We start from the raw sequence: 24,351 nt of genomic DNA, 5'->3' as shown, positions 1-24,351 counted from the left end.
GTTCTTCCACCGTGTTCCCCCACTGTAATGGAAGGGGTGTGTGTGGTTTTGGGTGGCTGTGTTGGCACCCACATTGTGGTTTCGGTGACCGTGGCGGCAATGAGCCGAGGCTGTTGCGTTGGGAACCTCTGAGCAAACACATTTTCTGGTCAAATTAGCGCGGAGAGGTTGGGGGGTGTTTAAGCTTGCGGGAATTTTGTTGCGATGGTAAAATTTTTTGCCAGGGTTCATTTCTTAAAAAAAAAATAAGTACTCTACTGTATAGATTGTTCAACTCTCAAGGAATGCAGACGTGCATGTGTGGTGAAAGTTTAACACATAGGCTTTCGCAAACAATATTATCCACATTAAATGGGTTTTTTTGTGGGGCGAGGGAGCTTCTAATGTGTAAATATAAATGTGTCATTTAACCCGCCACCACCCGACACAGCCAATTAGTAAGGTTTGTCACGTTAACAAAACGTACCAATTAGTTACTAGTTCGGCACACCGGTGTGTTGGAATGTTGTGGGTTTACTCTCCTACACAGCGGTGTGTTGGAATGTTGTGGGTTTACTCTCCTACACAGCGGTGTGTTGGAATGTTGTGGGTTTACTCTCCTACACAGCGGTGTGTTGGAATGTTGTGTGTTTACTCTCCTACACAGCGGTGTGTTGGAATGTTGTGGGTTTACTCTCCTACACAGCGGTGTGCTGAAGGAGTAACTCATTGATACGTTTTGTTAACGTGAAAAACGTACTAATTGGCTGTGTCGGGTGGTGGCGTGTTTCACGACACATTTATATTTACACGATTTAACCCACAAAATACATAAATTTGTGACAAAAGTTGGTGATTTTAGTTTGCAGTTATGGTCTGCTAAAACGACGGATCTTGATTTGAAGCTTTCGTGACTGCAGCAATCCATACTCTTTGGTTCTTTCGGTAAAGTCACAAAATAATAGATCACGACGTTTCGATCGCAACACAAGCAATCGTCAACTGCCGAAGTGTTTTTTTCTTGCTGTGGTTGTCCCACCTGATGACGATTGATTGTGTTGCGATCGAAACGTCGTGATCTATTATTTTGTGACTTTACCGAAAGAACCAAAAAGTATAAAATGAGGGATGTTTAACCTGGCGAGATTAGCAAGTTGTGATGGTAATTTTGTCAGGATTAATTCCTTAAAAAGTTATACATTTGTTCAACTCTTAAGAAATGCAGACTTAAATTCGCGACTTAAATTAGTGTTTTTTTTATATATATACACAGTAATTTTGTACATATTATACACAGTTAACTCGCAACTGGTTGCAGCTGGTTGCAGCTGGTTGCAACTGCTTGCCTGGCATTGCCTCCAATGTCTCGGCAGCTCACTCACAGCCATTGTGTCCCCTTACATTTTTTTACTGTTAAATTGCACACTGTTAGTCCATACAATTCCATTGCATCAGCTAATTTACAACATCAAAACATGCCAAAATGACTGGCCTTTTGTTAAGATAATTAATGAGTATGCCACCAAAATATATTATTTTGTCTTTTTTTCTATCAGTGCCATCGTTGATGCCATGAACATGTTTTGTCAGATATAATTTAATTTTGCCAACTGCATCAGATAGATTCAACTGCAAACCTTTTTTTTATTAAGGGGATTAATGTCGGGGTCGTTCCCTTTTGTGAAACATGAGGCTCAACCGACTGCGATGTAGAAGGGACATTTGTTCGGCCTTGTAACAAATTAAAGTGGTCATCGTGACTAATGCTAAAACACCTCACCAGAGCGTCTCTCCTCCTTGTAAAATCGACATTCGACCTTCAAGACCCCTCCTGCAGCCTCCTACAATCTGACTTGGTATTACGGACGCACCTACAGTTCCACGGCTTATAACGACTCTGTGATCCACAGTAGTTATCTGCCTGAAAACTATCCAGGCTCAAACCGGCTTAGCTTATGGGATCCAAATCGGATTGGGTAAATTCCGGGTAATTTTATCAGAGGAAATGGGGTTAGACTGGTGATAAAATCTGAGAAAGAAAAAAAAAACTCCAGCGAAAAAAATCTGTAAAAAATATTTGAAAGTAATACATGAAGAAACTGGCAATGGAAGCAGTGCACATGCACAAACCATGGCACACACCATTTGTATCATGAACATCCTCTCATGATCAGAAACCTGTCTGCATAGCATATCCTCTGGGGTCATTTTGAAAACAAGCGTATTGTAAACGGTAACTGGTTAGTATGGAGATCCGTTATCGAGCAGATGATTATGAACGCACAGTTTAAAAATGGGGAGAAACGCCCTCTGCATGATTGTTGCGAACAAAGAGATGAAAGCACGTCACGTTGAAGACAATGTATTATTACCGTAGAGCCATCTTTTAAGAAGATGATAACGGAGCGAGCTCTTTCAAAAAGCGGAGAGATGTCTTGTAGCTGATTTTTCGTCTGCCCTCTGGGCGGTCACCGATCACGATGGAGAATATGAGAACGCGTCTTCCACAAGGCAATGCAATCTGCCGATTATAAGACGTACAACACCCCCCAATTTTATATTTAAAATACAGGGAAAAGAATAGTGCGTCTTACGATAGGGAGTCGCATCGTTGGCAGAGGCAGAAGGAGGTCAGAATGATACAGTGGCTTACAGTTTGGTGTCTGCAGTTTACAGCATGATGCATTAAACGCACCGGCAAGTTTGAAGGAAGCTGGCGTGCAATCAGTTTGAATTGACGTCGATAGACTCAGCACATGTGGAGTTGCGTGGCATACAAATGACTGACTTTGCTCGTCGAAAAGCACACGCCCGGCTTAAATTGAAAATATTTCTCTCACTTTGCGACTTGCAGAATCGCATCACGGGAGCTCAACGGATAACAGCAATGACACATATTGCGTTTCATTCACAGAAAGTTGTTTGGCGATATTTATTTCGTGTTTTTTTAAGCCGAGACAAAAGCTCCGGCACAGCAGGTAGTGGCACAAATAAAAAAAAATCAAGAAAACTGCCCTTGAGATCATCAAACATTTCAGCCACTCTTGCAGCAACCTCACGTGGCCCTTTCCCTCGCTCCAGTCACCTTAACTCTCATCCACAACCACCCACGTCAAATCACAATCACACACACACACACACAGCCTCCCATTTACCCATTCCTCCCAATAGCCATCACAGCCTGGCGTGCATGGGTGAGCACCGAGCGATGAAGTGCAAGGACGCAATAGCTCTCAGAAGCGTCTCCTCCTACGCTCAAGGGAGCGTGGGACAGCACTCGTCTGCTTTGGCAGCCCCGAAGGTCAAACCAGCAAATGGCCATTCCACATTCCTGGATTGGGGCTCGGTATCGCCGTACAACGACCACCGCTGGTGGCTTTGTTGCAAATTGGTGGTCGCCGGCAAATAAACATTGCGGCGTGAGCAGCAGAGGTCGCAAACGGGTTTTGATTCCTTACCCGTACCCGGCTGCACCAGGGTCGCAAACGGGTACAGGACCCGGCCGTACCCGTACCCTATCCGTACCCGGCCGGGTACGGGTAGGGTACGGGTATCGGGTACCTGATTGCCACCTCTGGGATGAAGCCATGTTGCAGGCGCGGGTGGGTTGATTCTAGGAACTTGAATTGTGAGAAGAGACAAGACGTTGGGAAATGAGTGACAAACGGTTACTCACCAGTGACTCACGGCCTACCCGTACCCGGCCGCACCAGGGTCGCAAACGGGTACCCGTAGCCGGGTATCGGGTAAGGTACGGGTATCGGGTACCCGGTTGCGACCTCTGCGTGGGCAGAGATCGGTAACGGTGGGCGTGGATTAAACCTGCGGAGTACTGGATAAGCCCAAAATAACGATGGTCATTCCACGTTCCTGGGTTGGAGCCCAGTATCGCTGTACGACAACCACTTGACTCCTCGCAAATTGGTGGTCGCCGGCAAAAAATAAAGCTTGGCAGAGAGAGGTAGCGGTGGGTGTGGGTTAAACCGGCAGCGTTCGTATCTGCTAAATCCCAAGAGGCGGCTGGTGTATTTTTGGCGGCTGTTTAGATTGCGATAAGACGACAAGACCAACTTTCTGAGACAGCTCGTGGGCCCCGCCAGATGAATACATCCGCAGGAGCATTAAACTACAGCATCTAGCCAAGACCATTTAGAGTTTGGAGGTGATAAAATGTTGGTGTCCATCGGGGCAAAAACATGGCAAAAAAAAATGCATTTCAATTGATGCCATTTGTGATATGAGGTGGCCAAGTGGGAATACAGAATTGGATTCGTGAACCTATCTGTGTGGAGCTTTGAGTGTTGCGTCCTCGTATTCCACGGGTTTTCTACCAAGTCCTTTAGTTTCTTCCCACATGCCAAACACTCATTAATGGAATTTGTCCAAACATCCCAATGCATAACTCTCCTGAGAAGGTCTTTAAACTAAGTGAGGCATTCCTCGATCAATGGAGGGCATTATGATGATTATTATTATGTAAGATTATCTATAAGATGTAGATTGTGTCTATAAACCGCATAAATGTGGCTGCATTTTAAGATGCTTTATAACTGTGGGTAAAATACTCCCGCCGTATATATGTTTGGTCGAATTATCTGCTCGCATATTTTATTTCAAACCAATCTTTTCTGGAACACTTCAAACATATTTGAAAGGTTAAAGGTGCAGCCCTGCAATTGCTTGCTTGCTCACGCCACGGCTGGAGGGATGAAGGAGGTCTAGAAGGCGCCTCTAAGAGGCCATGCATGTTGAACTTTTCTCACGTCGTACGTAGCCAACCGTGCTAATGAGAGAAGTGGGGGAAATAGAACAAACTAAACACAAAAAGCAGTTAGAAAAAAATTAGTTTTCAATCTAGATTTGAAACTGCGTAGCTTCCTATGTCAGAAGAGCATTCCAGACGGCCGCAGAAGCGCATCTGAAAGCGCGCGATGCGGTGGCCGTCTTTGTTTGATGAATAGCCAAAGCCGCTGCGAGGATGACTACAGTTCGTGTCATGGTTTAAGTGATTTTCTCTCTCTAAATAATGTAACAGCAGAACCAATACACCTGCAGACATCATAGAGAACGGTCTCCTTTTGATTATTCCCTAGAATGTGTCCGTTTGGGTAGGCGGGATTGGTGGAGGGTAAGGTAGGATCGGGTAGGGGAAGATAGGGTAATGGGTTTTTGGCTGAGGGTCAGAGTCATGATCGTGGCGGCTTTGAGATTTATTTTACATTTTAGACTTTCAATTTGGTTTGACGCCGGCACAAGATTGCTCTCTTTTTTGTTGCACCGTGGAACTTGGGCGATCGGTCACGTAAATTACTGCCGGCTCTCGGCTACAGCAGGAGTCGAACTGTCAGTCGTTGATGTAGGCGGCGCAGACGCGTTTGAACAAATCTCTCAGCGCAGGCCGCCCAGAACATTTCGCGCAGAAGACGAAGGAAAAAAGTGCGCGGTGGCACTGTTTACTAGAGCAACAAAAGGACATGTCACGGTTTGCACCACAGAAGCCAACGGGGGGAACTTGTGTGAAATACAGCAATAATAATAATTGTGATTCATCTTCTTGGTTCTTTCGGTAAAGTCACGTAGAATGGAAATAATAAAATAATTATGTTTTTTTTATTTGATTATTTCCATTCTACGTGACTTTACCGAAAGAACCAAGAAGATGAATCCCTGCAGTCACGAAAGCTTTAAATCGAAATAATTGTGATGTCCTTTTTCTAAAGAATAAAAGTCTCACAGAGTGTCAATACGTTTCCACGAGTCTTGACACAGTAAGATGTTTGACCATTTCTGTTACATTAAAGTCTCTGACCAATCAAGACGTTTGACCGATTCTCGCCCAAGGTGTTTGGGCAGACGTGTGATGACACGGGCTGAGGAGGTAACATTCAAATAGCTCCGCACGGATAGATTTAAGAAAGCTATTTGCTCTTCTGACATCCACTGGCCATCTCGCAGCCCTTGAGGTGCGATGCACTTGGAACACTACAGACACCCTCGTGTAAGTCAAGTCCTTTTACTGGTAGGAACCTCCAGGTTACATCAGCCCACAGGGGATTATTGTGTCCGTCGTGCAGGGAGGGGCTGGGTGGGGAGGGAGGGGCTGGTATGGAGAGGGGAGGGTGGGGAGGGGCTGGGTGGGGAGGGTGGGTGGGGAGGGGCTGGGTGGGGAGGGTGGGGAGAGGCTGGGTGGGGAGGGTGGGGAGGGGATGGGTGGGGAGGGTGGGGGGTGGGAGGGGTGAGTGTGGGTGGGGAGGTTGGGGAGGGGCTGGGTGGGGAGGGTGGGACTGGGTGGGGGGTGGGAGGGGTGGGGCTGGGTGGTGAGGGGCTAGTCACCTCGTGGTGCCCTTATACAACTCAACGTTTAACCTACTCACGCCGGCTTGTGTCCGTTGACCATGGCCATTGACCGAGCAACCAACGTTCCTACCAGCTCCCTCCGCAGGAATGTGTTTGTTTCCTGCTCCTCGTACAGACTTGTGACAGCAACACACTATGTGTCACAAGCACACGCTTTCCAGGCGCTTACTGAACGATGGGAACCTGACGTCACACACGACCTATGACGCAACACCGACGTCATCGACTGCAGTTCTATACGTGCCGCCTGGACGCCGTCATCGATGTTGTGTGTGCGTTGGCGAGATGTTAACTACCTCGCCCGGTATGCAGGAGGTCGTGAGTTCGATCGCGACCCTTGACGCCTGTCGTATATTTGGAGTTTGCATCTATCTCTTTCCCCGTGGTCGCGTGGTTTTTTTTCTCTCCCACATTTAGCAACGAGCGTTTTAGAGTTTTTGGCTGCGAAAGATTCCCACACGGTGAGCCACTTTTGTTGAGCGATCACTTCAGGCTAGGTCGCTTCTGGAACAGAGCTGTATAGATCGGGGGGGGGGGGGGGGTCTGACCTGGTTATATTAAAAATCAAAATAGTTCACAGTTTAGTTGAGTATGATCACTTATTTTACGCCGGCACTAATTGATATGACAGCCAACGTGCAAATCAGCGACATCACAACGGCGAGTTGGGATAAACGCAGATCCCAAACAAACTCAACACATTTGTAAAAGAGAGAAAAACTCTGCCTTAAAAGTATATAATAGACATTTTAGGCAAATTGCCCGTCTTCTGAGCACGTTCAAGGATCGATGCCCGAAACGTCGCCTAACTTTTAAGTTCACAGCGTTCTTGACGATTGTTTTGAGTTGGTTTTTTTTTGGTGCTTGATGAGCACTGACAACACGGTGAAAATCGCCAATTCGTTTGTTTCATTTTGAAGTTAAGAAACATTGGTTAGCTTGGGCCAGAACACATCGCCAGCAGAGATGATGGCTGATGAACGACATTGATCATGGTATCACGAAACAAAGATCCCCCGTATAGCCTGAAGAGACTGTTGAGGCAGGGGCTGTTAGCGAGCACCTATACAGCACACGAGAGGGTGGGTGGCCAACACCACGCCGGGCCGCCTTTGTCTCCCCAGTGGCGATGTTTACACATCACACCAGGTTCAGATAATCGTCACCGGTGTTGGCCCAGAGCGGGAATCGAACTCGGGTCGCCGGGTTCGTAGCGCAGGGCGCCAACCGACACACTACACAACATTCTAGATTTGAAGCTTTCGTGACTGCAAGGATTCATATTCTTAGGTTTTTTCGGTAAAGTCACGTAGGTAAAACATCAAAATTAATGAAAATAAAATAAAATAAAACAAAAATCACGACGTTTCGGAGGCAACACAAGTCTCCGTCATCAGGTGGGACCGTCACAGCCGAATTAGCTGCATCATTAATTTTGATGTTTTACCTACGTGACTTTACCGAAAAAACCTAAGAATACACTACACAACAGCCAATGGAGGCACACGCGCCTGAGTGGATGACCACTGAGCAGAGAGGGAGCAGTGAGGTCAGCTGATGTGCAGGGGCGTTGCACGGCAGGACCGCGAGGGAGTCTGACAATACGGCAGAGGTCGCAAACGCGTTTTGATTTTTTACCCGTACCAGGGTCGCAAATGGGTAACCCGTACCCTATCCGTACCCTACCTGAAATGAGTGACAAACGGTTACTCACCAGTGACTCACGGCCTACCCGTACCCGTACCCGGCCGCACCAGGGTCGCAAACGTACCCGTACCTGGCCGGGTATGGGTAGCCGGGTATCGGGTAGGGTACGGGTATCGGGTACCCAGTTGCGACCTCTGCAATACGGTGGGACCTCTGTTCAACAGTGGATAGATCACTGCTGATGATCATTCATACGTTTTAATTGGAGCGCATGGCAACTTGTGCAGTATTAATACAGGATCAAGACTGGGAAAATGTTGGTACATTTTTTGTTCATTTCTTTTCGTTTCCTAATTGTGTATCTCAACGTTTGCCTCCTGTGCATGTTTAATGATTAAGTGTTGTGTATTCATGAAAACAAGTTTTGCAACTTGGAAAATGTCAAAATACATAACGTCCAACAGTAGGGATTTCTTCTTGACTTAAAGCTTTCGTGAAAGCAGGAATTCATATTCTTTGGGTCTTTCGATAAAGTCACATAGATTAAAAAAGTGAATAAAAACTAATAAAAATTAAAAAAAATATCACGACATTCGATCGCAACACAAGCGATCGTCATCAGGAGAAAAAAATTAACCTGTAAAAACAAAGTTTTTCACTGTAAATCCTTTATATGCGTGGCGGCTAGAGTCCTCTCGTCCTCTGGCTTGAGATGGCTGCCACCTATGGGTCAGATGATTGCCTGCCACCATTAAGCAATTGGTAATTAAATATAATTTTCTTTTTTCCTAAAAAGTGTAAAGTTATGGAAATTTTTTTTCACGAAAATAAATTGTCACGCACAACGAGTCTGTGTGCAAAATGTCAGCTCGATCGGATCACGGGAAGTGGATTAAAAAACTACCAAAAGACTTGCACGGTCGTAAGCGCGCAAGCAAGCAAGTGAACTTAATATAAAGGATTTAAAAAGAGGGGGAAAGCTGCTGACGCAGGCTGTTTAAAAGGTTTGAAATGGGTGGAGCCCAAGGGTCATGAACGAAGTGGGTGGGGCTAGTTATGTTAATGTGATAAATTTGCATGTCAATGTAAGATCGCAGAGTGACCTCCACGACGAGGGCGCGAAGGTGGCCATTGTATTGTGAGAGATTAGCATGTCAATGTAAGATTCGCCACCACATCGAGGACACGAGCAACGGCGGCTGTGTTAGTGCTTGTGTTGCGATCGAAACGTCGTGATAATTTTATTATTATTTTTATTATTATTTTATTCACTTTATTTTTATTTTCTTGGTTCTTTCGGTAAAGTCACGTAGAAGGGAAATAATAAAAATAAAGCATTTATTATCTTATTATTTCCCTTCTACGTGACTTTACCGAAAGAACCAAGAAGATTAATCCCTGCAGTCACGAAAGCTTCAAATCGAAATTTATTTTTTATGATTTTATTGCTATTATTTTTTTTTCTTTTTTTATACGTGACTTTACCAAAAGACCCAAAGAATAGTAGGGATTTCTTTATATGAAATGAACGTAGACACTACGATATCATGTGCACAAAAAACACCGCTAAGTGTTTGGCATTTGAAATAATCGTTTAAAAAAAATCTACTTTGTTGGAACAGCATCGTAAACATTTCCAATGACCTTCGCAAAAACCCGTTACATTTCTATGAGAATGACGTTTATTTTTCATTTACTTCACACGACTATTCTTTCCAAAAGGGATGAGGAAATATTACATTGCTCCAGAAACTTTTATCACTTAACAGAAATGCGTATTTAGTTTTTTTTTTATTCGGGGGGGGGGGGGGGGGTGGGGGAGGGTGACCACAGCATTGGCCAAATTGTGCCACATTTAGCAATCTCGCTCATCTGAATTGCGTTCGATGCCAAAAACCTCACCGTGGAATTGCCTCTCGTTCGAATACAAATAAACACACAAGTACAAATGTAGACAATTCTTCTTCGGTACCATAATAGAAGAGCAAACCGGCAATTGCTTTGTGAATTTGATAAGTAGAAAAGTCAAAGTGAGTTCCCACTCAAATGTACGTATGTATGTATGTTGAACTTCTTTCGCACCGTACGTAGCCGACCGTGCTAATCGGAGGTGCTCATCTCTTGCTTACAGCCTTGAGCCAGTGGTGGACGTTCCACATTCCTATGACGGGCCGAGACTATTCACGAGACAACTGCTGACGACGTCTCCGTAAAAAAGTGGTACTGAACCGATTTCACCAACCCCGGAGGGATGATGGGTTCAGACAAACCCTAACGAGGGCCTCACAGATAGAGCCTCACATTGTTGTTAAATTTAGGGCACCATTTGCTAAAAATAAATTACTTTATACACATGAGCAATTTGTGTAAGGCACAGACCAATACAATTAATGGTAATTGCTTTGTAACTGCAGGACATTACATAAATTACATAAATGTGTCCAACACTGGAAAATGATGGTCTTCTCATCTAAATATGACGTTCCTATCGGTGTTCGTTTCCCATTGCGATTGTTTGGACTGATAGTATTCTTGTGTGAAATTAACAGGCATGGATCAGAATCATTGCCTACGTGATATTCACGGATTCAATTTAATCCCGATCAAATTGGTTTCAATGTACCACCTTGGAAAAAAATGCTTGCTACAAACTAGTCTATAGATCCTATATAACTATATAAAAAACACGCAAAAATCACAACATATGATGTAACAATGGTTCCAGAAAACAACGAAATCAAGACACGTTTTCCATAGTCATGAGCCAGTGATAGAAATTCCACATTCCTATGGTTGGGGCCAAATTACCACACGTGCCAACCGCTGGTGACATCACACGCAGAACAGTACTCATGTTCTTTGAGTCTTTCGGTAAAATCACGTAGATAGGTTCAAAGAAAATTTAAAACAAAAACTACGACGTCTCGATCACAAGCGATCGTCTTGTGTTGCAATCGAAACGTCGTAGTTTTTGTTAATTTTCATTGAACCTATCTACGTGAATTTACCGAAAGACCCAAAGAATATGAATTCCTGCAGTCACGAAAGCTTTAAGTCAAGATTTAGTACTCGTGTTGTCGATCACAGAGGAACGATGGGTTCAAACCCCTAACCAGGGTTTGAACGTGCACAATGTAAACCCTGAGTCAAGCACTCTAGGCACAGCACCACTTTATTCTTTGGTTCTTTCGGTAAAGTCACGTATAAAGATAAAATAATAAATTAAATAATAGCATACTACGACGTTTCGATTGCAACACAAGCAATCATCATCAGGTATAAAAGAAATAGCAACAAAAATCTAACCAAAAAACTATACGTGTTCTCTCTCTGTGTATCTTTGTGATATCTGTCTGCTTATATGTCTGTCTATAGTTTTCTGGTTAGATTTGTGTTGCTATTTCTTTTATACCTGATGATGATTGCTTGTGTTGCAATCGAAACGTCGTAGTATGCTATTATTTAATTTATTATTTTATCTTTATACGTGACTTTACCGAAAGAACCAAAGAATAATTCCGGCAGTCACGAAAGCTCCAAAATTAAGACAGCACCACCTTGTCAGACACTTGGGAATAAAACACGATGCAGGATATTCATCTAAAACAAACTTAAATTCCAGAAAAAAATTAAAATCGGTTGAAAGAACGCATGGGCACGGCACACAAGTGACCTCGAGTAATTTGTAGTGCCTTTCGATGGTGGCCGAGCCTGTACCAAATAACGGCGGCTGTTATTTCCCACGGCTGGTCAGAAGTTCCCTCTGGGGTTTTTGGATGTCTCCTCCTAAAGCCACTCTCAACGTTCCTCGACAATGCCCCGCGCACGTACGCCGACTTGGCCGACGCGTCCTGCTTCACGACGTCGAAGATGTAGTCGGCACGCTCCACGAGGGGACGGTGTGTGGGGTGGGGGGGGAAGAGAAACACACATTACCGCGCCTCTCCGCGCCATCAATTCACCGAGAGCAAAGTCGAATCCAGCGCGTCAATAACACTGGTCAACACACTTTTTCTGGCATAAGGTATTCCAACGGTTTTAAGGTGATTTTGGGGTGCTGATTCCAAATCTGGCATCAGTTTTTGTCTATCACATCAGGTTTTTGAGATATCATCACATCAGGTTTTTGAGATATCAAATATTGCATTTTCAATAAAAACAGCAGAAGAAAAATATTAAATAAATGTGGAAATTAATAAGATGATATTATAAACACGCTATCCTAAAAATACAGCACCATATTTTAACACTAAAGCAGTCACTGACTCGCAACAACTTGCAATCATAAGTGACAGAGTTAATTTCGGGTAAAATCAATGAAAATGGGGTATGCCGATAGCAATAAAATGAGATGTGATAGAGCAAATCTGAGATCAGATTTGGAATCAGCACCCTGAAATTAGTCTAAAACAGCTGCAAAAGTCCAGGCCAGAAAAAAATGTTGTTTTTTTGTTGACCAGTGTAATAACAACAAAAAACTATTTGAACACCGCTCATCCCCAAGCTTCGTTTGAAAGCTGCTGTTTTCTCTCTCTCTCTCTTGAGTACAACATTGATAAACGTACGTTACATCCCTGATTGTTATTGTGTTGTGCGTCTGCGGTGCTCGTTCAAAGCGATCAAATAACGTCGTCTTAACTTTGCCGGGACTGCTACAACACAGAGAACGTGTTGTAAGCGCAGTTATCCAGACCAACAAGGCTGCTGTTCAATCGACCTTGTTTTCTTACATAAATAACTGCAGGAATTCATCTGCTCGCCAGGCTTGGTGTAAGACTCATTTAATCCAGCAGTTTGGAGATGAGGGTCGGTGGATTAAACTCACATTTGTGAAAGGAATTAACCGTCTGGACCGCGAGGCTGGCCGTTGAGCAAAACGTGTTATTGAATCTGCCTGTGTAAGGCCTCGGGTGTGAAATTTTTTTCTCAATTTCGCAGTCTCCCACCATACCCCTACCACTCGTTAATAGCAGTGCGAAAAGTGTCAGCGCGTCAACCTTCCCAAAGTCTGGAGGCTCACTAAAACTTTAATGGACAAATTCTATTTTAATCCCAAGCCGAAGGACAAAAACATTTGTCCATTGTTAGGAATTACCCCTGCCGTTTGCAATTGCTCGAGCCTGTGTAAGGATTAATGGACACATTTTAAGAGTCGAGTGTTGATCCAGACACCACCGACAATCAAACGATGGGAGCATTGTAGTACAGTACAACTTTGGATATTTCTGAACGCAGCCCTAGGTTATACAGGGATACAATTTCTGAGGGGGGGGGGGGGAAACATTAAAAGCAGAGAAACCGGTGCAGATAACTCTTTGTTTTAAACCTAAGTAAGCAAACACAATCAACCCTGTGAATAGGTACAGATGGAATGCAGCCCCTGCAATGACTTGTTGACACCACGACTGGCAGAAGGGTCTCCACTCGCAGGGAACCAGAGGGTAATTTGCCAACTCTTCCACGCTGGCGAGGGGTGCCACGGTAGCGAGATGTTAACTACCTCACCTGCTATACAGGAGGTCGTGGGCTAGATTCCGACCCTGACGCTTGTTGTGTATTTAAAGTTCGCGTGTTCTCCCCGTGGTCGCATGGATTTCTTCTCCGGGTCCTCCGGTTGTTCCCTCCACACTTACAATCAACGTCACGCGTTTCGAGTTTGTATCGGCTCTAAATTTCCGCACCATAATCCACTTCGTTGGACTCTCATTCGTGGCAAGGTCGCTTCTGATAAAGATGCTATATAGCTCAGAGGGCCTTGAGCTGGTAAAAAAAATACTTTAAAACAGTTTAGTTTATTTCGATTTAAAGCTTTCGTGACTGCAGGGATTCATCTTCTTGGTTATTTCGGTAAAGTCACGTAGAAGGGAAATAATAAAATAAAACATAATAAAATAATTCTCGCGACGTTTGGCCACAACGTCTGTCTCCCCGACAGACCTGGTCTTCACCTGAGGACGGCTGCTTGCGTTGTGGCCGAAACGTCGTGAGAATTATTTTATAATGTTTTATTTTATTATTTTATTATTTTATTATTTCCATTCTACGTGACTTTACCGAAAGAACCAAGAAGATCAGATTAGTTTAGGTCTCTTCAAGGAAGCGGGAGTCGCCACACTTGACCCCACCACACGCGATCTACGACTAGCCGAGGTGTACGGGTGAACAGAGGTGGAAGCATTTAAGAAACTTGATCATTGTTTCAACGGCCGCGCCCGGAGATCGAATGACAAGTCCAGTGTGCTGACCGCTACTCCGTGGCAGCGTGCCTGCTCTGTAAAGCGGAGCAGGAACGAACGAGGAACGGGAGCCCAGGTATGCTGCAAATACGGCTAATATTAAGACGTTATTAGTCGTACGATGGACTCCAATTGACTAACTTTATTTTATATACTTCTGAACAAATGTGCTACACTTGGATGTAATGTGTCCATGATGGAACTTATATCAAGTTGGCAACGGAGAGTGGTGTAATGGAGGTAGTAGACTTAAGGTCAGTGCATATTCATTTCCATTGCAAGTATAGCATGCTCTTACACTTCCTGCCAAATGTCATTTGGAGCCTCAGGAAAACGCAAGTGAGCTGAATAAAAATGACTGCATCGTTTCCAATAAACTACTGCAAGAGTCGTTTTCTTTCTTTACAGGAATCTCACCGTTTCAAATGCAATTTAGCACTGGAAGGAATGACAGCATTGGTAAGCATTCAGTTAAGGATGCAGCGAACTATGTGTGATGCTGTCAGAGGGGGAAGCGGGCGTGTACCTGGAGACCCGAGTTCATATTCTTAGGTTTTTTCGGTAAAGTCACGTAGGTAAAACATTAAAATTAATAAAAGTAAAATAAAATAAAAATCACGACGTTTCGGAGGCAACACAAGCTTCCGTCTTCAGGTGGAACCGTCACAGCCACGACAGCTGTATCAAGTAAATGAGAGATTGCAAGAGCTACCACTCCGTATATATAATGGTTGGAGAGGGGGGAAGGACCAAGTACGGCACACTTTTTATTAATATGGTAAGGTGAGGCTTAAGAGGGTGAGCCTTTGTTATGGAGAGGTACGGTTTGTGACTAAACCTGGCCTACATAACAATAGTGTGAAAAAAGAAGAAACAACTAAATATGGTAAAACAAGCCTGGCTGTCTATCAATAACCTGTAATAGTTGTCTGTCAAATAAGATTGGCCAAATAAGTGTAGTTAAATCTTTTTTTGCATGGTTAATCACATCTTTCCAATGATTACTCAGTTTGTAACCATCATCACGAGTTCAATTCCCGCTCACGGCCAACACCGGTGACGATTATCTGAACCGGTACTGGGCCTCCCTAGGTCGACTCAGCCACAAATCAGTACCCGGTGCGATGTGTAAACATCGCCACTTGGGAGATAAAGCCGGCCAGGCATCTGTTTATGCTATACGGGGGATCTTTGCGAGGTGCACATCATCAGGGGCATACCAATGACTGCCTAGTACAACACGCATACTCTGGTGGAACATGCGGACTGCTCGGCTCAGCTACCCCAATACAACACGCGTAACTCTGATGGGACACGATATTTAGCAAAGCAGATACAATTTACCGTGGAACTTATATTATAGCATTGCCACATTGCAGTGTGCAACGTGATCGTGCTCAGGAATAAAAACCAATCCATACATCAACAACACTGTCACCTTAAAATAAAACGTATACAATAGGCAGCATTTCGGGCTATGGTCCGTATTCATAGCACACATGCAGACGGGCTATTGCCCATGATACGTATGTTGAACTTCTTTCGCACCGTACGTAGCCCACCGTACCATTCGGAGGTGCGGCAATCCATCACGAAACGCATTTTTGAGGACATCCGCGGTGTCTACATATCCACGGGTTTCCTTCGACACACCAATTTGCGAACCGCAGTACGAAGTTTTGTGTATCCGCGGTTTAGCAGGGCGACCGGCACGTGACTTCCAAGACACACACCGCATCTCCATTCCCTCCGTGTATCATCGTCGTCCCATGTGCCAGCTCCCACCACCGCTCCCTTCCCACCACCACCACCATCGAACAACCCCATCACCTTATCCTCATCAACGTTATCGTCATCGCCATGAACTTAAAGGTAAATAACACGATTGTATTGTTTTTGTTACTTGAACATTTATAATTTTTTGTTATGTTGTGTATTTTAAGTTATTTTGTTATTGTGCATGTTGTGTTCAGTGAAGAAACAGGCAACTTAATTCGGTGTTGACGAGTGCGACTGCGCTTGGCCATGTGTTTGTTGTAGTACGGAGTTAGACTGATGGCCTTAATCTAAGTTGTCTTGTGGTTGTTGTTGTTTGACTTGCATCCCACTGGGATTTTTGCACACAGCGTTGGTGTACAGTGATTTTTCTGCAATAGTTTGCTGTCTTTCCTTGGATTTTCTGTTTGCGCAGTCACATTAAGATGTTTTCTTGTTCATGTTTTTGTTTTTTGTTTGTTGCGGTTGCACCCGATTCAAGAGCCGAATGGCTCACAGGGCTATACCTAATAAATGAACTTGAACTTGCTCGCACCCCATATTTCCCACAAGGCCTTCTTAGTCTTGCCAACCGCGGTTTTTGCCAACCACGGCAATTTTCAGGAACGCAAACCTGTCACCCCACACGGGTTACTCCGTATTCTTGTATATGGAAATTGAGTAAAACACAGAAAAAAATGTCTATTTGTTTGTGTTTCTCCCAAGTGATGGGACTTTGCAGGATGAACGTTGAGATTAATAAGGTGCACGGGGTGACCAATAAGGTCTGAATTGGTCTGTAATAAGGTAGGGCACTGATAAGGGGTTGACAGGGATGGGAACCTAACCCCCGCGGTTGGCGAGGGATTATTGTATATAGATGTTTAAGTCCGTGCTATTGACCTAATGCGTTGAGATTTTTTTGTTCTCAGCTGCTGTACTGTACACGTCCACCACCAAAAGACAAATATCCCCCGTGTGATGTTAGCGAGCACCTATCAAGGCCGGCAAGGCACACGAAGATGAGTGGCCAGCACCACGCCCGGTCGCCGTTGTCCCCCCAGTGGCGATGTTTACACACCGCACCAGATACTCATTTGAGGCTGAGTCGACCTAGAGGAGGCCCAGGACCGGTTCAGATAAATCGTCACCGGTGTTGGCCGTGAGCGAGAATTGAACTCGGGTCGCCGGGTTCGTAGCGCAGCACTAACCGCTACACCACCGCTTCCTCCACCATCAAGATCATCAACAAATGTCCACAGGAATGCCGGACCTTGTGCCACACTGCCGCCTGCTGGCCAAAGCTTCGTGCGTGCTCGTTCACTTCGAATCGCTCATTTGGGCACAACTGATAACACGGTGTAACACGATTTTTGTCCCCCTGGGTAGTGTTAATTTTGTATTGCTTATGCCTAAAATGTATAGCGAAATGGCTATTATTCCCCATAAACTTTGCTTTTGTGACCAGGACTTTACGTGAAGGAATGACACAAATGCACACGTTTCCTCATTGAAAATAGGTCAATTGCAAAATACAATTGTCCTGGTCACAAAAGCAAAGTTTGTAGGAATAGCCATTTTCTGTACTTTTGAGGCATAAGCAATTCGGAATTAACACTTAATACCCAGGAACAAAAAAAATATTTGTTACTGTTATTAATGGAGTGGATAATTAACTTTGCTTTTGTGCCCTGGTTACAAAAACAAAGTTTGTGGGGAATAATAGGCATTTGCTGTACTTTTGAGGCATAAACAATTGGGAAATAACACTTACTACCCAGGGACAAATATCTTTTTTGTTAATGTAATTATCCGCACATCCGATTAGTGCAGTTGACTACGTACGGTGTGAGAGAGTTCAACGTAATACAACTGCCAAACAAACTTGCATACAAAATTCTGCAATTCACTCCGCCTCCCGTATTTACATTTTACAAAAAAAAACGATTGCACACAATTGACCATCTTAATTACGTTGCGAGATGCAGCGTAATTAAAGTGTCGTGAATTCCCAGAAGCCCGTAGTCGCCATGCTGGATGAGACGGTGGCTTTGGCAGTATCTCATGACCGCCTAAGATATCAAGGATCATCCTCGCGCTTTATATGTATCTGGTTGAAACAGACATTTACCCACTCTCCAGGACAGGTCTATTTGAAAAGGACTTTTTATTTCTTTGGAGAAATCTATATATTTTTGACAAACTATTCAGCCACAAGTAACTTTTAGTTTCTCGGGTTACAAGTGGAATTGTATTTCAAGCAACCGTTGAATATTGGTAACTTTTATTTATAGCCATCGATAGTTTTTCTGCCGATGGCCTTTCAGACAAACACTTGATACGAACACTTCCAGTTTTGCACATTTACAATATTCAACAATGATGGAGACTGGAGACAGAAACGAAATAAAATTGATCATTGGCGTTGGTTGGCAAGGGGAAGGGTTGAAAAGTGGCAACCTTTCTACCAGAGGCATTGACAGTAATTATGCAAATAAAGTAAAAATTAGCAACCTACCCTCAGTGGGACAAAATAATCTTTGAAGAACATTCGGCATTTAACATGCATCGATAAATTTAAATGCTTGAAGGTAGACGATGTCCTGAATCAAGTGCGAGCAGTATTTCTTGATAAATATTAACACGTACGTGACATGCAGATGTTGTGGAGAAAAACTGTAAAACGGTGCAGGAAATTAAACATGCGACAGTAAAAGGGGGAGTTATAAATTGTCTACGCTTGACTCACGACCTGAAACTGACAAACGCTTTGATTTTGCTTGAATGCCTCAAGGCAAGGGGTTCGGTAACCAAAATAACAAGGGGCATTTTTTTTGGTATTCGGCAAAACTCAATATTTAGAGCCGCAATGCGAGGTGAATATTAGACCGTGGTACTTGAGAACGTCACGAAGCAGTCCTTACAGAGCCGCGAGCTGCAGGTTGCCGACCTCTGGGCCTAAGGATATCGAATGAGTCAAAAGTACAATTAGCCAATGGACTATAGGCACCAAATGTACTTATTTCCGCAGCCCCAAATGTGTCACGGAAAATTTGAACCGCAGATAAACAGGAGCACCTGTATTTATACGCTGCTCATTTGCCACGATTCTCGTATTAACATTTTCATCTGCGTCGATACCTCCAGGCGAAACATCTGTGCCCATTAGATTTAAGCTGACGTCGCTCACAAAAACAGACGACGCAAAAAAGAGTGTACAACGTATGAAGATGTTTATTGACGCACACCATCCAAGACACAAACCCGTCCCTTGCGTTGGAATCCACGACAGCGCGGTGCAATCGAGTCCATGTTTAATTGCAAGAACGCAGGCAAGAGCAACGCAGCATCCACGCCGCACCGCCTGCCCGTCCCGCAATGTGCGCGTCTCCCGTTCACTTCTTGGCGGGTGCGGGAACTGGGGCAGCCGCTGCCACCCTTGCTGCTGCGTGCTTCTGGTTGTTGATCAGCATCTTTTTCCTGCCCTTGATGTTGTGTTTCTTTGCGAAGCGCAGGTTGCGCATGAATTTGGGGTCCACCTGGGCAAAGACGCAAGGCACGGATTGGTTTAAGACAAACTTAGCGCAAGTCACGGCTGAGCAGGCTACATTTAGCAATTGCTTTGGAGCAATGAGCCGGTGCCGCTGAGACCTCCTGGGTTCAGATCCTGGGCCCCCATTCAAATAAAAGACACAAGGCCCCTCGAATGTATGATTAAACAGGGCTCTGGAATGTAGCAAGATGTTAGTCTCTGGCCAATCATAAATGACCATATTGTAAGAAATGTAATTTTGTATTTGACAGAGACCCAGCTTTTACGATTACTTCATGAGATGGGTACAAAGATGATCCCTCTCTCAGGTGTACAAACGAAGGTGCTTTCAGTGGCTACTTAACATTTCCCACTGGAAAACTTCTGGGTCAGGATTGAGTTGCCTGCCCCAAGCTGTTAATGCAGCTTTCACATGTTGAGGTTAGATAATGAAAAGTGAGTTATGGTAAATTATCATAGAACAATATTGGGGCAAACATGTTCAAAACAAATGGCAAACAAAATAAATTGAATGTAAATTAGAATGAAAACAAATATAGTCATGCAACATATACAAATGTATGACTTCAGGATTTTTTTCAAGGATAAAAGACACGAGTTACGTGATAAAGCAATGCAGATTCCCAGCAAGAAAGATAAAACATTCAAGCAGGGCAACGGAGAAAATAATACCAACACAAGGATGACCCCTGCAGTATTACAGAAACACTGCCCTCCTTACTTAACCCCATGTGGGCTTTAAGAGAATGGCAGAGCTCGTTGCACCAAAGAGAGCAAATGTGTCGGTCGCATTAACATTCTCATCATAGAACAGCAGCGACAAGCAACGAGCCACTCACCCCCTTGAATGACTCGAAACGGTTTGTCTTTGGTTTCTTGATGCCGTTACGGTGCCACTTGCGCGCTGCACCACACAGAATGGTAAAGAACACGTTCATTCTCATCATTCATCAACTGAATTAATTTGTCACCGATTGTGGAAGCAATTTAATTTCAAGAATGAGTCGGAAGTCTCAGCCAAAAGGAAGTTAGTCTGCACTGACAATGTAAAGGGAATGCTTAAAAAGTGTCATTAAAAGACTTTGCCACCAAATTCATGTGGGCTTTTTCAGCACAAATTTAAATACAACTGTTATTTTTGTCTCTTAAAGTTCCCTTCATAACATACAGCTTATATGTCATTACAATCTATTGATTATGACCTGCAAACTTCACATTTAGATGATAGCGATATTTATTTACATGTAAGTTAACCACTGTTTATTTCCCAAAGACAACAGCCCATTTTAACAGATGACCTTATTTCATGCTGGGGACTGTGGTTTGAAGGTGGGGGGAGGTTCGAAATGGATTTTGCTGCACTGCTCTTATGAGTGCAATTATTATCTACAACACACCATTACACAATTTTACAAATGTCTGCTTTCATGGCCAACATGATTCATAATTAGTTGATACTGGGTAAGATCGTGTAGGAATGTGAATGTTTAATCATAAGCTACCACCACCTAACAGAGGCAATAAAATCAAGTTGTCATGTATATTCCAATTGATTCGGTATACCAAATGATGAAAATAAATATTTTGACAAATGTGTACGACGTTTTGCAGTATAATACAACGAGCAGCATCAGGTGCAAACGAAATCTCAGCTCTCGCGTGAAAGAGCTTCATCGTCTGGGTTCTAAAGGTAGGTGCAATGTCATCAGTACAGCCGTGCAAGTGAACCATTTGAATAATTATAGTTGCCTGCTGGTTGATTTGGTTGTTATTGGCAGGCAGCATTAGTGCAATGAAGTGAATCTAATTATATGAAGGTAAGCCTATTATATATGTAACACAAACCTTTTCAATCAAACCTGCACGAATTCCTCATAATTTAACTCATGGCTATTAACCAATCAATGCTTAAGAAGACTCACATTAGCATAACTCCAGCTTTATTACGAACAGAACACACCATAAAACACTAATGTAAAGCCTATTTTCACTGACATCATGACACCCCACTTAAGGACCCGGATCGGCCTATTGCCGAGTTCTATGAACATAACGGTGGCCCATACTCCTTGGTTCTTTGGGTAAAGTTACTTAGGTATAAAATAAAATAAATCACGTTTCGATCGCAACACAAGCGGTCGTCCTCAGGCGGAAAAAATCTAATCAAATCAAGATATAACCTGGGTAATCAATAAGATGTAATACAATCGTAAAAATGTGTGGAAACTACTCTGGGGCCTAAGAGGAGCGGGGCTGACTCAAGAAGAGAACATTTTCTTAAGCACTTTCAATACAGCAGCCAGATAAACAATATTGAGTACGTGGCGAAATCAGTAACCCCCCCCATCCCATACTCAATAGCTGTATTCATTAGGGCCCAATCTCAGCACTAAAGCATCTGAGCTATGAGCTCAAAGACAAGGAAGAAGAACACAGCACGTGCATGGGTTCCATTCCTAAACCTTAGAACAATCTTAAACACCTGAGCCCAGAACGGCGTGGACTTTTCCAATCCCCCACCCAGAGAAAATCCCTTCCTCCCCCTGCTCAGATAAGAGTCCGCTGTGCCTGGTACTGTCGATGCTCTTGGTAAATTGTCTAGAATGTCAGGATGTTGCAATGTGTGATTGTGAGGATGTGGGAATATAAACTATCTTATACATATAAAAAAGGACCGGATCAGAAAAAGCGATTTAACCGATCACCCAATCAATCGGCGGCATCAGCCAATGTGACCACTTGATATGATTGGCTCTAAAATTAACGATATAACCCAAAATAAGCCAATAATGAACCACCTGTCTTGGGCTCATTGTGGACACCCATCCAGGCACTTTCGTGGCACAAGCCCGGAGCAATGCCAACTTAACTTCCCATATCTGGGCGCACATTTTGCGTTATTTGGTCATCGGAAACGTATTAATATGCAGAAAAAGTTGTCTTTGAAGACAACACGTCCATTGCTCTTCATGGAGATGTGCGGCGGAGACTTACACTGGTTGTGGTTGGTGTGGTTCTTTGACTTGGCCATGCTGGATTCTTCGAAGCCAAAGGCTCAGAAGTCTAAGCAAACAACATTGCAGGCGATTTCAGTTCAGCGAATTGCTCACGTTAACAACAAATCAGCTTGTGGTGGGTGGTTATCCACCTGTAACCTTTGATGTGTTCATTAAACATGGTGGGATAGCTCACTTTTAACTGTGGAATCCCCGTTAACTTTTTCACGTTACAGGTAAGGCATCCAATGCCAATAAAGGGCCATTGCCCGAAACGTCGCCTGCTGGATATCTCCTCTTGTAATGGCAGCGTTATTGACGATAGTTAAAAGTTTTCATTCGTACCTGTAGGCCCTTTTTAAACATAAAAAAAACGCGATCCGTATGGTATTAGCAAGCCCCCATACATAGAATGGCCCCTGTTTAGGCCAGCAAAGATCCCCCACGTAGCCCTTAAAGAATATTGGGGCAAGTTCTGCTCGCGTGCAACAACGAAGACCGACACGACGCACGAGGGAGGTGGGTGGCGATGTTTTACTCCTCCACCACACCGGGTACTCGTTTCAAGGCAGAGCCGACCTAGGGGAGGCCCAGGACCGGCTCAGATAATCGCCACCGGTGATGGCCGTGAGCGACCCCGCAACTACACTACCGCAAAACGCGCTCGCGCCTTCTTGACGGCGCGAGACGGTTGGTGGTGGTGGTTGTGGAGGTCGCGGCGATGACGAAGACGGCCAAATGAGGGGAAATGTTTCGCTGGAAAGGCTTCGATGCCGGCGGATTGCAACGCGCCGAGGCGGTGAGAGCTCAACGCGGACGCCACTCACCGTGCTCGCAAGCCGGAAGAGAAAGGAGAAGACGCCGCCGCGGTGCACTGTGGGGCGGTTCGGGGAGGCTACGGCGAGCGACGTGGAGGTGGGGTGGAGAGAATGGTAAATGAAAAAACGCGATTTTAAAAACAGCGACTCTAGTGGATCAATATATAAATATAGATTTTAAGTTTTAGTGACTGCAAGGATTCATACTCTTTGGGTTTTTTCGGTAAAGTCACGTAGGAAAAAAAATCTAATAAAATAAATGTTTTAGTTGTTATCATTTCGATTTAAAGCTTTCCTGACTTCAGGGATTCATCTTCTTGGTTCTTTCGGTAAAGTCACGTAGAAGGGAAGTAATAAAATAATAAAAATAAAACATAATAAAACAATTCTCACGACGTTTCGGCCACAACGCAAGCAGCCGTCCTCAGGCGAAGAATGAGAACATTATCAAGCTAGGAGCTTATATAGGTGTAGCGAGGAGGAGCGCCTTAACAAAAGAATGTGCATATGAAGAGGAATTTAGCATACCAATGGACAATGCGTAGGGGGTGGGCGGAGGGGTTTCAAAGTCCCATTATGCCCATGCATTATGCAGGATCAACAGCACCACGGGGGGGCGCAAGGAACAGCGTTAATAAAGGACAGGAATGTTAGTGATATGTAGCTGCAATTACCAAACAACCACGTAGAAAACCGAAGTGAAAACTACATAAAAAAAAACTAAAATATAAACTGATACTTACTATACTCTACAATAAGCTGAGTTACTAACAACAAATAATACAATTACAATTCTACGTCGTAAGAAGTATATAATATACTTCCATCTAAACTTTATTCTCTTAGCATATACAGTACTATATACTGCCATAGATAAACCCAACATTAAATTATATACTGTATTGCTGTAAACCACCCTATACTTTATACATTTTAATATAACACTATGTATTATTCAACTCACCCTAATGTGTATCGAAATGGTTTATTACGTCCTTCCAATGATTGCT

At 43.9% G+C, this 24,351-nt stretch overlaps 1 protein-coding gene across 5 annotated transcripts; it reads right to left on the bottom strand.

Annotated features, from left to right (window-relative positions):
* Positions 1 to 19,185: 19,185 nt before the first annotated feature.
* RPL29 (ribosomal protein L29) lies at positions 19,186 to 23,471 on the bottom strand. 5 transcript variants are annotated; one of them, XM_078612937.1, is made up of 4 exons: positions 23,351 to 23,471; positions 22,522 to 22,590; positions 20,367 to 20,431; positions 19,186 to 19,513 (listed from the first exon to the last, which is right to left on the bottom strand). In XM_078612937.1, the coding sequence occupies exons 2-4, from the start codon at positions 22,556 to 22,558 to the stop codon at positions 19,370 to 19,372; spliced, it is 246 nt and encodes an 81-aa protein (XP_078469063.1). In that variant the 5' UTR covers positions 22,559 to 22,590; positions 23,351 to 23,471; the 3' UTR covers positions 19,186 to 19,369. The 5 variants fall into 5 exon arrangements, with proteins under 5 accessions (XP_078469063.1, XP_078469064.1, XP_078469065.1 ...); XM_078612938.1 differs by having other exon boundaries at positions 23,176 to 23,371; XM_078612939.1 differs by having other exon boundaries at positions 23,036 to 23,359.
* Between the last annotated feature and the right edge of the window lie 880 nt (positions 23,472 to 24,351).

Source organism: Lampetra planeri, chromosome 40, assembly GCF_965212315.1.
Source record: "Lampetra planeri chromosome 40, kcLamPlan1.2.h2, whole genome shotgun sequence".
In the NCBI taxonomy this organism is placed as follows: Eukaryota; Metazoa; Chordata; class Hyperoartia; order Petromyzontiformes; family Petromyzontidae; genus Lampetra; species Lampetra planeri.
The sequence above is the reverse complement of the archived record's forward strand: the minus strand, read 5'-3'. Positions and strand labels throughout refer to the sequence as shown.